Genomic DNA, 14,510 nt, shown 5'->3' with positions numbered 1-14,510 from the left:
GGTTTCTGCAGAGTGGTTTGTGCAGCATCAGCACAGCGGGGAGCAGCGGCTCAGACGGGGGGTCTCTGAGATGCTGTTAGACGATGCGGCTCTCGCTTCGGTGCTCACATGGTGCCCCGCGGTGAACCAGCCTCACCACCTGGTTTCTTGTCCTGCCGTGCCAGCGCTGCCCCCGGGAAGCAGCAGAGATGATGTCCTCCTGGGAGCTAGTGCCTCAATAGGAAAGAATGTATTTGCAATGAATATTTTGTTCCGAAACACCCTCTGCTCAACGGGCTGCTCAGGGCTGGGCTGAGTTCAGCTGGGGCTGCGGGGGATCTGCTGTGAGGGGTGAGACACACCAATAATGCTGTCATCCCTCTCCTTCCCCAGGCCCTTCCCATCAGAGGAGACCACGGAAAATGATGACGACGTATATCGGAGCTTGGAGGAGCTGGCGGAGTAAGTGGCCTCGCCGTCTCACCGGGAGGGGATGCGAAAAGGGAAAAGTTGCAGTGTAGTCCCAGCAAAGGCGGATAAAACGTGACAGTGGGACTCGGGGAGCCGGCTGCTTTGGTCGTCTTGCCAGGAGATCTTTGTGCTCTTCCAATAGTCCATCTTTTCCCTTGTACAGCCCTGGGAGACATCACTTTTAATCAGGTTGAGTTTACGAGTGGCTCGGTGGAGGGCGAGGGGTCCAGGTCCACGGGGAGGCCCTCCGCCTGCTCAGTCCTGCCGCTAGCTGCAAACCCCCAGGACATAATTCCTCCTCCAAGCCGGCCAAAGCTGAGCCGCTCGCTGGGGCTGGGGTACCCACTGCCTAACTCAGCACTGGACCCCCCGCACCCCATGGCATTTTTGGGGCCATGCGGCTGCTGGCACGCGGGTCTGCATCTCCCGTGAGTGATTTTGGACCACGCCAGCCGGCCCCAGCGCGGTCCCTCGCAGGCGACCTGTCCTGCCTGCGGCCGGTGGGATGCGGGGTGATGCCGCCGGCATTTCTGTTTCTATATTTATCTGGGTCTCTGGTGTCTGTGTTTTGCTGCCCGTGGCGATGATATAACGTTTTTAAAAGCAACCTTGAACTACAACGTATATGGTGAAACACGGGCACTGTCAGGATTCGGTGGCAGCATTCCCATCGGTTTCAGCGGGGCTGGGGTTTTACTTATGAAGTGCAGTCTGTTTCATATGCAGGGAAGGTCTGTATGGGTGGATATGTAGCTTTATACAGTTAAATATTATTGTTCCACAATATAAATAATAAGATTTCTTAATCCAATGAGTTCCTTATGGTTTCAGTTATTACAAAAGTAAATAATAAATTACTAGTCGAGGGAATGGAGTACCCTGGAATCCCCTGCTCCCAGTTTGCTCCCAGCAGCTACAATTTAATAAAATTTTAACTTATAAAGGGATCCTTTCAAGAATACCCCCCCCCCCCCCAAGTTCTCAAAATCCCTTTAATAGTAGGTTTTAAAATTCCTGATTCTCACACATAGGCATGCTTTTAATTGAAGAAATGTTTGTGTGTGGACTCGCACGGGAGTGCTGGTGGGGACGGCAGCGCTCCAGGCAGCCCTCTCCCAGAAATGGGGGTTTCGGCGCGGTGCGCTCGTTATTTGGCGTTGGAGACGGGTTCCCAGCTTTCACTGCTCTGCTGCTGGCGGTGCAGCTCCCGCAGCCTCTCCGGCTGGAAACTTCCCAAAACTGTTCCTCGTCTCTTTGCTCGTGGCTGCGAGTTGGTCCCTCTGTGAGAGGGGCTGAGATGCCCAAGTCTTGTGCTCAGATGACTTAGAGGTTTATTTCTTATTGATTGCCCTGTTCTGTCCCAGATTGTCTCCAACTTTTAACTTTCCTTTTTTTCCCATTCTTTGCAAAATCCTCTTCTTTGCATCTTTAGTTAGGACCGCTGGGGACGGGCGTGTGTAAATCAGCGTGGGGATATTGCGCAAGTGCCTTCATCCAGATCTGCTCCCGGTGTAGCCAGGTTGTGCGTGGAAACCCAACCTACGAAACGGAGACATAATTCACCCATAACTGTAAAAACCCCAGAAATGCCCCGGAGAGCCCCTTAGCAGGAGTGTTGCCGCTCCGGCTGCCTGGAGACACATCAGCAATAGTCCTCCTTTCTCCCTTTGACAAGGAGCGTCTCTCCGTGCTTGACAAGGAAACTTTCATTGGAAATTTGCCGGTCACAATGGTGCATACTGGGCACCGACGCTGGGCGCTGGCAAACCTTGGGACCGCATGAGAAAGCTCTTTCTTAGCTGCTGCCGATCTCCAAACAGCTGAACAAGGGCATCATTCACGAGCTGGGAATGATTCAGTCCATCCAGCATCTTTGCATTTAATGTTGCTGATGATCCAGCAGCCTTGGGGAGGTCCGAGTGCATCCGAAATGCTTTATTGGAGGCGAGGAAGTGACGTTCGCAGCAAGCAGTGAAGTGGCCCAACGCGTGGAAGGGACCGCGACGAACAGCACAACCGAGCGCAGCAAATCCTCCTTTTCTCAAGAGAGACCCCTCCGTCTCTGGGTGGTTTTTTTCCACGTTAACTTGCTACGTCTGCGCAGCTACCCGAGTGATTATTTTTGCCCTTTGGATCATTTTGGAGGGGTGCACAGTCCTGCCCATAAAACCACTGTGAAACGTGCTGCTGCAAGGGCCCAGCCCGCTGTCCCCGCTGGCCTGGAGGGGCTGGGGTGCAGGCGGGGGGGCACAACCCCACCGGGCTCAGCACCAGCAAGCCACCCCCCAGGAGAGAGGAGTCTCCCAAAGGGAGCTCCCTTTGGTTGTTATGCTGCTGGCGTAAAAAGCTCAGGATAGACATCGAGCTGGTTCTAACAAGACACTTTGGGGGCTAGCAAAAGTGGATTTTTTTGAAGAATTTCAAAATGCTTCATTTCAACCTTAAGTGCTTAAACGGCGTGGCTTGGTGTCCCCCATTTGAGATTTTGGGTGAATTCCTGTTCTGCAGAGCATTCAAAATAGACGCGTATTTGTGACGGATGTGCAGATTTGGGAAGCAGAAGGAACCAGGCTTTGTCCCCGTTGGCCCCGTGGTGCTCCGAAGAGTGAGGACCTTCATCCCGGTGGGCAGCGCGGTCCCTTGCGGTGCGGAGGAGCCACGGCAGCCGGGGACAAAAGCCAGCGCCGGGGCTGGGAGCAGATCGATAGCAGTGCCACGAGGACTGCAGAAACAAGCTGTCTGCGTGGAAGCGCAGGGTGCTGGTGTGTATAAAGGATGTTCATGCCTTGATGAACCCATTGTGCTTTCACCTTTGGGTTATCGCAGAGGTTATGCTGGGCTGCACGCAGCTCCCCAGCGCTGGGTCAGCCATCCAGCAGATCAAGGCAGATAATTGCCTGGAAACAGCTATTTATTTAAAAAAAAAAAAAAAAAAAAGGCGAAACCCCCCAAAACAAAAGAATATTTGGTGCTGGAAAGGGGAAGGGAAACTAAAAGGGTATCAGAGGAACTAGAAAGTTCTCAAATTCCCTGTCCTCAGCCCGCCGGCCCCTCGGTTTGCTTTGCCGTCGGCCAGATGGCTGCCTGCAGAGAGCCTGGGCAGATGGCGAGGGCTGGCCAGTTTGCAAGTGGTGCCTGATCAATACTGGGAGGAGCAGTAAAGGGACAAACAAAAAGTTTGTCCTCTGCTGCCTGATTTATTTCTCCATGCCCTAACGCCAGACCCTCAAGCAGCAGCCAGCTTTTGGGGAGTTTGCCCAGGAAACAAGCAGGGCTTTGCGACGGCAACACGCGGGCACGTGTGCCGGCGCCTGCCCCCCAAAAAGCGACCCTGGTCCTGAGGACGTGCCCGTGGGTCTGCGGGGACGTGAGCCGCCGCCTCCCGCGCTGCTGGGCGCTGGCGGCAGTAGGCGGTTCTCCACCTCGCTGCTGAGCATCTTCCCCACCGACCGCTTTCCCGTCTCTCTTGATGGCCGTTTCAGCTGCCTCAAACCATTCTGGTACTTTAGAAGTTATACTTAACATTTAACCTAAATTTTCTCTTCTGCCACTTAAGCTCTCTCCATTTATTTTGTCTCATTAAATTTATGACGGCAATTAATCCTGGTCCTCTTCACAGCACCAGAACCTTCTTTGTCATGAACCCTCTCCACTTCACGGCACCGTCCCTCTGCGCTGGCACGAGGGTGGATTACACATAGGGTGGGTTTTAGGCTGTTTGGTAGCTATTTGAAGAATTCAGTCAGGCAGAAGTGCTGTGAATGATGTGACAGGAAGCATTTGATTTGCATATCTTTTACCTCCTTTTTTTCCTTTAAAAGTGAATTGCTTTGAGGGGAGAAGTTGTAGCATTGCAAAAAGGACAAAGAAAGTGTTTTAAGCAAAGCAGCTCCCCACCAAACCTTGCGCTGGAGCTGGTGGCTGCCCCCGGGGGGGGCTTTGTCCCACAGGTCGGTGTCCCCCGTCTTGTTTTGAGCCGCAGCTCACCAGGGATTTATCCCCAACAAAAGCATTGGAGAGAGCGGTGTATTCCAAACCTTTCATCGTGGAGAAGGGGAGTTGCGGGAGACCTCCTGCCTGGCCTCAATTTCTCAAGTGATGCAACTACTTTGGGCACAGACTCTGCCAACAACCTGTCTCCTGCCAAGAGCTTCTTGCTGAAGTTTCTCCTACTTCTTTCACTGCTGTCACGAGCGTTGCCTCCTCGTATCTTCCAAAATAGTGATGTGATCAGCAGAATTTCTCAAATGCATTAAAAAAAGTAATAAATAGAGGAGCCAAGGTGAGATGATAAGTTAGCTGCCACTTTTCTCATTATTTTTGCTGTGTTGGAAAAGCCACGCACGCCAGCCAGTTAAATAAATGGCTCTGTGGTACAAGGCACTCGAGCCAAGCGCTTGTAAACGTGTCTTTTCTTTTTTGTCACCAGTAAAGATTTTTATATGTCCTGCTTGTGCCATTTCTAGGATCGTGTTAGTGGCTATAACTGTGTGAGGCTCATTCTCGGTATTATAATGTTTCACTTTGAATGGAGAACGTAAGACCTGAGTAGAATAGATGGCAAAAGACTTCTCTTGCTATTTCCAGACACGTGCAATCTGGCTAATTAAAACCCTGCAAGGTCTGGAGTCCAACAACTGCACATTTGGCACTCCTTCACCCTGAAACTTAAGCCTGCCAGATGTGCTGCAAATATAGGACTCTGCCTGTCCCCGTCTGATGGAGACCGTGAATGAGGGGGTTGGTCGGATGAACTGTCTATTTATAGCTGTAAGTGCAGAGTAAGAATGAGAAAGTGGAGGATTACTGGGACGAACTGGAGCCTCACAGCTGCTGGGCAGCTGTTTCAGGGACCCTGCAAATGCACTTCCAGCCTGGACCCGGCAGTGGCTCTGAGGTCTTCTGGCTCTTAACCTCAGTCACAGGGCTGGGAATTTGGGTTTGTCTTTTGGTTGTCTTATTTTAGCTCCTTCTCTCTCCTCCTCCTCTTTCTTTTGCTCTTCCTGGTGGGTTCTGGCTCTTTCATCAGTGGAGCAAAAGCAGCGCCGTGGTTTGGACGGGGTTTTGGCATGGTGGGTTTGCCCTGAGGGACTTGCTTGGGCTCCTCCTTGAATTTTTGAGGCACATCAACTTCCCAGAGCGCTGGAGCAGCTTTTATGGATGAAGATGTCCTTCAGTGGCCTTTGAGTCCCTCAGAGCTTCCCCACTTACCCTCCTCATCCATGGTGTCACTGCAAACGTGATGTGCTGCGTTCCTTTAGTGTAGTGGGCCTGCTGCAGCTTATTTGTCTGGTGGACAAATAATGGTGGGAACATGGTGGGAACACTGGGACCAGTGCCTTCCTCCAGGGCAGCAAAGTTCTTCCTCAAACTAACTTAACTTTGGCATCCTATTTGGGGAGGTGGCACCTGGAGGTGCCAGGGGTCCCGGGGGGACCCTGCCCTTCCCCAGCTTGCCCCTTCCATCTCCCTCTTTGTCCCTTACTCCAAGGCAGCAGCCTGGCAGCGGTGCCTCTGGCATGGCTGCTGCCTGCTGGGGGGCATTTGCACCGAGTGGGCATTGCCGGGAGGAAGAGCTCGGCCGAAAGCACTGCTTTGCCTGAAATTGCCGTAGCTATGAAAAGCTTTATTCTCCTTGCCTTGAATGAGCTTTCCTGGCTAGGCAAGACGCTGCCAGCCCAAAGCTGGCGACATCCATCCTAATAACGGTAATTGCAAGTGCTGGTGTTAACGCCGAAGGGTGGATAAAATCCCGTTCCTAAACCCTGAGCTGTCAATGAATTTCCTAATCCAGGCAGTAGATCGTAGGCTCCGATACCCGTGGGTAACTTGCAGACTCTGCTGCTTTTATTGAAGGAGTAAATTGCTTTTCTTTGTGAAGAACAAGGTGAGGATCTGGCCTTCCTTGCTCAAGTTGTTCAGCCTAAGCGTGACACTCTTGGGATGGTGAATTTATTGCCTCCCACAGCCGGGGATCTGCTAAACACGGGAAATACCTGCCCCGCTTTCTCTCCCCTTGTGGCATTTAAAATGTATTGTGTTCTCAGGTTGCCAGTGTCTAAAATCATCCCAGTGCCTGTTCTCTTTTTTAATGATGGGGAGAGAGTGTATTTTCAACTCTTGACAGACAAAATGTGGAGACAAGTGAAAATCAATACGCGCAAAGCAGCGACATCCGTACACGCACCAGCAAAGCTCAGCCGCTCGCGGGCTGCTCCGGGAGAGGCTGATCTGCTCGGTTTACGGCTCTCCATAAGACGGACAGCCTCTGGTGTTTCTCAGAGAGGTGCTAGGAATGGGCTTTGATAAATCAGGGTCCGTTGGACAAAGGTATCGTCGTTTTAATACCACCACAGCTGCTGGGTTTGAGCATCTCCAGTGCCTCTCCCCTGAGCTCTGAAATGGAGGTGCCTTTCTGGATGACCCCGGGACAAGGGAATTGTCCCTATTTTTTGCCTCAGGCCAGAAATGGGAGAGGAGAAAGGCTTGTACTGGTGTTGATGGGCAGGAAGGAGTGGAGGAGCATGGTCTTGGCCCCTTGGGTAGAGTGGTGGGAGTGGCGAGGCACTGTCGGATGGGGACAGTGTTTGTGTCAGATGGCTCTTGGCAGTTCTGTGGGCAAATATGCTGTGTTTGCCCTCGGTAGGTGTTTCTACCCCTTTCCTCGTGGCCCAGAGGAGCTCCAGGTCCGTGGGGCACCCGTCCTTCTGCAGGTGCAGGCAGCCCGTGATTTAGCAAAAGGTCAGCATCCCACGCCGGGTTCCTCACGGAGACGCCCGGCCGCAGCGGAGGCATCTGGTCCCGCCAGGATGCGTGCGGCAGCGGGCTGGGGTCTGAGGCTTGGACGTGGCGCCCGGCTGCGCTCGCACGGAGGAGAGGACGCCCGGGGGATGCTCGGGGTGCAGGGCTTCCCGGGGACGCCCCAGGACGCTGCCTTCTCCTTCTGCGCGTAGCCCGAAGCGTTGCTGGTGATCAGCAGCCGTCACGCAAACCGAGCTCCGCTCCGGCGGCACCCGCCGCGGCACCCGCCGCGGTCGTATCAGACCCAGCCGGGCGCGTGCTCGCGACATTAACCCAGCCGTACGTTTCCTAACAACCCTCGAGCCGGGGAAATGATGTATGGAGAGACAGGCACCAGTCCGGGAGGTGTGGGCGGGAAGGGAAGATTAATCAGGAATCGGGAGTTACTCACTCTGGATAAGGAGCAGAGCTGAGAATATAAATATTGGTACAGATAATAACGGTGACGGCGACGCTTGGGAAGGGGAAGATGGATCACCAGCTATTAGTGGGCATTATTACAGCAGCTGCAATGCATCACTCTGGAAGAATGGGACGGATACATCGTGCCAGTGTATTTATTTAAAATCCCCAAACTTTTATTAAATAAATCTGTTTTTAAAAATAGAAAGAACTGTATTTAAAAGAGAAATAACGCCCAGTTTTGCAAGCAGATGTGCTCTGCTGTTCCATGCTATATAATATGGAGATGTCGAGTGTTACAGTTTGAGCACAGTTTTACACCTAAATATATTTGTATGTAATTAATACCCATGTTGAAAGAGACAGCTCGTAAAATATGCGAACGCTGTTATTCCAGCATTTCACAGTGTCCTGATCCCATGAGGTTGACTTCAGTGGGAGCCGTTAGCAATCGGCACCTGTAGCGCTAAGATTATTACTGTTAATTGCTATTTATTATGGGTTGAATTTTCAAAAGCGTTCTAAGACTTAGGAGCCCCTGGGGGAGTTGTAAAGGCTCAGATGACAATCAAGTACCTAACACCATCACCTTTAAATACAAGTTGGGCAGCGTGCCTCGGTGATGCCTTTAGAGCCTGTGCTTGCAGGGGCATCTCCTAAGTGATGTGGGCAGTTCTGAAAACGTGACTTTTTTGCTGCTTAATTCATCTCTGATGTAAATATTATTACTGGTCTCCGCTCAGCATTGGGGCTGAGCACCGCCGAGCTGAGCGCCTGCTGGGACTGCCTCACGGTGATCCTCTGGGACATGTTGGGTTAAAAATCACCCGGTTGCCCGTCCAGGCAGGGATTGTGCTTTATGGGGGTCGGTGCATCACCCAGTGAAACTGCATCCAGAGCTTCTAAAGCCGGTCGCAGTGCCCATCCCGCACGGGGCAGTGGGTCGGGGCGTTGCTGTGGGTTCCTGCACAGCCCAGGGGGTCAGGTCAGCCCCGTCACGCTTCCCCCCTCAGCGAGGCAGCACTGGGACGCTTCTACCTACTGCTCGGAGCCATCGGAAGATTATTTAGTCCCTGCCCGCTGCTGTGAACGGACACGGGCTCCGACGGCAGTTTGCAGCCCAGTAGCGGGGAAGGGAGATGGTTTCTTTGCTGTGAAGGACGCCTTTTCACCAGAAAAAGCAACAGCGGAGCAAGAGCGAGTGCAGTGCTTTAGACACAGCGAAATCCAGCCCATTAAAATGTGTTCTCTAAGCATAATGTGGTTAAAGTCACTGACAGAAGCGCTGCTCCTTGTCCTAAAGAGGAGAGGCGGGAGGTGAACGGGAGGCTGTGGGCATCTCCAGAGGCCGGCGGAGCTGGACCTGGTTGTGGCTCAGATGGTCCCGCTGGGGTGCTTGGCCGGCGGGTCCGTCTCGGCCGGGCCCGTTAGCGCCCGGCAAAAGCTCCGCAGGGGCAGAGCCGGCAGACGACGGTGAACCGGGCACCGCGGACGTGCCTGGCACGGCACTCGCCGCGGCTTCTTGGCCGCCATCCCCGCTCATGCCGAGCGGCGTTTCACCTTTTCCAGCCTCCAGCGAGCGGGAGGAGATGTGCAGCAGGTGCCGACCCGGGAGAAAACATGGCTTCCTGATGCAAACGGGGAACGTGGACCGAACCTGTCAATGCTGCGGGCCAGGAGGGTTTTCTTTCCGTCGCGTTATCCTCCCTCCTTGGCGCGAGAGCTGTTGTGGGTTTGCGTGGTCAGGCGGGAGCAAACGTGCCCTCTTTATCGTCGCTAAATCACTCTCCTTGTCGTTGCAGCGAACATGATCTGGGGGAGGATATTTATGACTGCGTCCCCTGTGAAGACGAAGGCGATGATATCTATGAAGATATCATCAGAGTGGAAGTTCAGCAGCCCATGGTAACAATTTATATGCATTTTTTAAAGCTGTGCCTTGATGGGAGGGGAAAGGAGAGGATTCAATTAAATAAATAAGTATCTGCCAGTGAGAGGTGATGCTGTGGGGAAGCGACTCGCTCTGCATCCTTCCTTGAAACCCAGCTGCCTCGTGAGAGGTAAAAATAAGCCAAGCCGGTACGGTGCTGGGCCAGAGGGGGTTCTCCAAGGAGTTTCCCAGCCCATCCTGTCACCTGAAGGAGTTTGGGGAGGAGGAGGGGAAAGGGAGAGCTAATAAGCCCTAAAAGATAAACTAAAAATAGTAATTTGCCGCTGAGCCAAGGCAGAGTGTGTCACTTCAGCCCTTTCTGGGGAGGGGGGAGCGCGGCGGCTGTCTGCTCCGTCAGCCCAACGTGCCGTGTCTGCCACGGGTATTTTTAGATCCGGGCGAGCGCTGATGGATCTGTGCGTGGAGCATCCAGCGCTTGTTTGTGCCCGTTGTTGCTCCTGCCTGGGTGTCTCAGAGCAGGTAGAGGTTTACAGTGGAGCTTTCTGGGGCAGCGGGGACCCATGTGGCTTTAGGGACAAGCAGCCAACCCCGTTCATCACCATCTCGAAAAGCCTTTCGGCGCTGGGGAAAGCCGGGTGTGCAGCACGCGCAGCCTGGAGGAGGGACTTGCGTTATCTCCAAGGGCTCTGGTGCAAGCGCCACGCTCCACGGATGAGCCAGGGAGGTGCTGGTGGCCCTTGCCTCTCCCCGGAGGTGCTCACAGCCACCCTCGCTGCCCGTGTCCCCGGCGCCGCAGAGGTGGGCTGCCCCGGCTTCTGCTGATGCAGAGCTGGAAGGGACCTTTCCACCAGAGCGGGACCTTCCAAATTTTCTCCCACCCTCTGATATTTGCCACCCTCAGGCTTTGTGCAGGCGTTAGTTATTGTCTCCTGGCTGCGGGCAGCGCTGACAGCAGTGCACACCATAACAAAGTGGGACCAACGGACGCGTTCACTGACCAGTTCAATCCCCGGAGCGGGGTGCGTGGCTGTGCTGGATGAGGTGCTGGGAGGCTGGGAAGGCAGGGCTTCACCCCACGGAGCCCAGCAAACGAGCCGAGCGATGTGGCAGCGATGCCCGCATTCTGTTTTCTCCCCCATCCCGGGCTTGGCTCCAAGTGGTACCAAGACCATCATGATGGTGGTTGAGGCATTTCATCCCTTCACGCCTCGCCTGCAGCCTGAGGAGCCCCTGCACACCGAAAACCCACCTGGATCGAGGAGATGGGCACAAAATATTCCCACTGATCCTGCCAAAGCGCTTGGAGCTGTTTACAGACACTGGTGGCAATGCCAAAGTCAGCACAGCTTGTTGGCCACCAGTGTCTACCGTGTTGCCATCAGCTGCAGAAGGCAGTTGGCTCAAGAAGTGGCCCTTAGGAAGGTTTTGGTAGGAATTTCTTGCATAAAGGGCAAAAACAGGGGAAAGCTCCCACTGTGTGAGTGCCCCACAGCTGGGTACTGCAGGATTAGGGTCAACGGGAATTCGCAATTTTTCACTGTTCCCTCCACAAAGTTCTGTGTTTTCTCAGACGCTGCTGAGCAGTGATGGAGGCAATGGCGCCGAGTCCCTTTCCTCCCCTTCCGTGAGCAAAATAATCTGCATTTAATATAAGCATCCACATATCTGTCTAAATAACTTCTTTTTTTAAAGATGTGTTGCAATAGCAAGTGTGTAATGCTAATTGGTTTCTTGTATTTCTGCATGCTTCAGATTAGATATATGCAGGTAAGACGCGTTGATTAAAATACTGGTTTCCATCCAGCTGACAGGTCCGAGCTGCGAGTTGAAGGGGGTGTTAGAGGGGGTGTCCGTTCCTGTGCGTGGTCGTTAAAACCCGATGGCTGAATCACCTCCCGAGGTCAGAGACTGCGCTGAGAAGTGCAGCACCTCCCGAGACGTGTTTTCAGCTCCGCTTTACAGATGTGAGAGCAAGAGAAGTGACTCCAGGAGTTGGGGCTTTGAGAAAAGCACGTATGATCAGATTTGACCTAAAATCATGAGAATTGGCAACCCTGGCAGGGGATCTGCATAAGTCTAATGTATTGTTTATAACCCACTTAGGCTCCGTTATGACTTTCATCTTAAGCAAAAAAAATTGGGAAAACCAGCATTTATTTCTTATTTATTCTTCTTTAGCTGATAGCCTTTGGTGATGTGGCTATAATAAATGCAAAAAATGTAATGCTCACCGTGTTGCAACATATTGAATAGTACAGCCAGGGTTCCTTCCTAATTTTTTGGGATAAAAATAGTTTACTCTAGCACAAACCAGTAACAGTACTCTCATGACTTTCCAAACTTGCGCTTGTTCTGAGTTTGCTGTCACTGAAGGCTGAACTGGAGCTCCACTCTGCCTGAGCAGGTTGATGGACCGCTCTTAAGAGTATCTGACCACACGTTATTTTCCCTTTTTCTAGAAAATGGGAATGACGGAAGATGACAAAAGAAATTGCTGTTTGCTAGAAATCCAAGAAACTGAGGCCAAATACTACAAAACACTTGAAGATATAGAGAAGGTAAGAACTGAGCCATCTCTTCTATACCATCGCCTTCCACATCATCGCTCGGTCTTGCGTTCATCTTGCTGTATTAGTTCTCGCTGCGAGAGCTGGCAGATGTGACGAGGCAGGATCGATGCATTCACATGTAAAATTGGAGAGAAAGAGGATCCAGAAAACCCATCCTGACAAGCGCAAATGTGCAGCTTGTAACTGTAGGAGCCAAAACCCATATTTTTTCTGATCGCTGCGTATTGGAAATAGGCTGAAAACCATCCTGCTGTGTCCCCCCTACCCTGGGGTAGGAGACTCCCACTCCTCGCTCAGCCAGGCCGGTCTCACTGATAAGAGCCGTGTTTGCAGATATCTTATCGCTTTGATTGCTACGGAATAATTTCTTTATTCTGGGCGTTTTTCAGAAGTGCTGAGGCTGTGCTGACTTGTCATTGAAATTAATTGGATTAAAAGTAACATTTTGCTGCTTGAATTCATGGGTTTTAATTGGTTTTGATAAACTATTGTTGTGCCTTTCTTTTTAAATAAAAATAAAACTGAACACCTCAGCAAGACAGCGGAGTCGTGGATACGGCTGGAGCCTGGAGGTGGGTTTCTGCTCCGAGGAAAGCGGCAGGAATGAAGAACAATAATGAAAATCAAGCTGCCATTTCTAATAACCCTAACGCTTTTGTTTCCTCCCCTTTTGCAATTATTTGTCTCTGTCTGCTGAAAGTGCGTGCAAAGAAGCTGTGAGCAAAACCCGTACGGTAGAATAACGTTTCCCATTTTCCATGGAAATGTCCTAACGTACGTGTGGTTTATGTAAATAGCCCTTGCTCCTGGGCAACAGCCACAGCCCTTCTGGTTCAGTCTAAAGGAAGAGTTGAATTATTGCTTTGATGTCCATTAAAAAGGCTTCCAAAGGCTTAGTAGGTTCTGACAGCGTGTTATGGGTAGAGAGTCCTGTCTTCGGTGCATTGCACCGGGGTTTTTTTTTGTAGTTACAAGTCATGTAGATGTTTCTATTAATATGTATTTGTTCAGAAAGGCATTTCCAATGTAATCACATCATCTGCGGTTTTTCAAGGGCAAAATTCTAGTGAGATAATCAAAGAGCTGAAAAAATGCTTTCAGAGCTCTTCCCGACTGCAGGCAAGGACTGCAGCGTGGTGAAGAAACCGTGCAGGTGAATCCCCCTCCCTGCAGATTTGCCAGGAGAGGGGGCCGCGCCCACCCGTGGGTGGGGGTCTTGCGCCTTCCCGCGCCTGGAAGTGCCGCAGGAGCCAAGGGGAGCTCGGGGGAGGATGCACCCACGGGGGTCCCGGGCTCCCGCTTGGCTCCCCGGCACCGCCCGCTCGTGGCGAACACATTGCCGTTCGTCTGCCTTTGCCGTGCTCAAAGCCATTAAAGCCCGGCTTCTCCCTGCCCAGGCAAATGCCGCTGGTGACGCAGGGAGAAAAAACCCACTTGCTCGCTCCTCGCCGGTATTTCAATCCCTTTTCCATTTACCTCTTGCAGAACTATATGAACCCACTGAGGCTGGTACTGACTCCCCAAGACATGGAGGCTATTTTTATCAATTTGGAGGTAACGATGTAGACATTGTGGCATAAATCTTTGTTCTTTTCACCACAGCTCAGCTGCCTTCCTGCTTAAAAGACTCAGATTTCACGTTAGATTTGTGCGTTCGCCTGTAGAGGTTCGGTCCTTCATGTGCTGCGGAGCTTGAACGGGTTTAGGAGATATTCCTTAACGCTCAGTTTTAGAGTTGGGGGTTATGTGAGCTCTAGGTAAGGAAACAATTTTACACAGAAGATGTTCCAGGGCTGAGACTGTGTATTTTAGCTGTACTGAGAGGTTTGGGCACACCCCGATGAAGGGGTTTGTTTCAATGGTGGCTTGCACAGGGTCTGGGTCGGAGCCTGCCTGTCTCCTCCACTCCCTCCAGGCCTGCAAAAGTGACTTTAACACATGGAAATCCTGGGGCATTTATCACGGTATCACCGGTGGAATTAAGCCCTTGCACTCCTGGCCATTTAGGGCTGCATCTCACTAGAATGACTTATTTTCAAAACAGTTAAAAAGAGAAAAGAAAAAAAAAAAGGCAGAGAAAATGACTGCCTGATTAAGTAGTGAACGTGCGTTTCTTCAGGCTCTGTTTGACCACTTATTTTGGATGCGTTTGAAGCATTGATTGTTTCTTTGTTTTAGGACCTAATTAAAGTGCACTTCAGTTTCCTGAGAGCCATCGATGTCTCTATGATGTCTGGAGGAAGCAGCCTGGCAAAAGTGTTTCTGGAATTCAAAGAGAGGTAAGTAAAGGAAAGCCAGTCTTCAGGCAGCTCCAGTTTTAACAGACATGGGTTAATATTTGCAGGGCCCGTCTCAGAGTTGGGAAAAGCCTGTTGGAGCAGACCAGCTTTGCATCC

At 51.8% G+C, this 14,510-nt stretch overlaps 1 protein-coding gene across 4 annotated transcripts in view; it reads left to right on the top strand.

Annotated features, from left to right (window-relative positions):
- Positions 1 to 14,510, top strand: part of VAV2 (vav guanine nucleotide exchange factor 2) — a gene marked incomplete at its 5' end in the record, with an annotated part of 145,754 nt that overhangs the window by 109,607 nt on the left and 21,637 nt on the right. For 3 of the 4 annotated variants that reach the window (XM_082008844.1, XM_082008843.1, XM_082008842.1), the window contains 5 exons: positions 373 to 441; positions 9,456 to 9,558; positions 12,004 to 12,102; positions 13,600 to 13,668; positions 14,293 to 14,393. In XM_082008844.1, coding sequence (XP_081864970.1) covers positions 373 to 441; positions 9,456 to 9,558; positions 12,004 to 12,102; positions 13,600 to 13,668; positions 14,293 to 14,393 — 441 coding nt within the window. Of the gene's footprint in view, positions 1 to 372; positions 442 to 9,455; positions 9,559 to 11,296; positions 11,312 to 12,003; positions 12,103 to 13,599; positions 13,669 to 14,292; positions 14,394 to 14,510 lie in introns of all 4 variants that reach the window. The other variant, XM_082008841.1, reaches the window with a different exon arrangement.

This window comes from Phaethon aethereus (assembly GCF_964289735.1).
Source record: "Phaethon aethereus genome assembly, chromosome: 20".
Classification (NCBI taxonomy): domain Eukaryota; kingdom Metazoa; phylum Chordata; class Aves; order Phaethontiformes; family Phaethontidae; genus Phaethon; species Phaethon aethereus.
The sequence above is the reverse complement of the archived record's forward strand: the minus strand, read 5'-3'. Positions and strand labels throughout refer to the sequence as shown.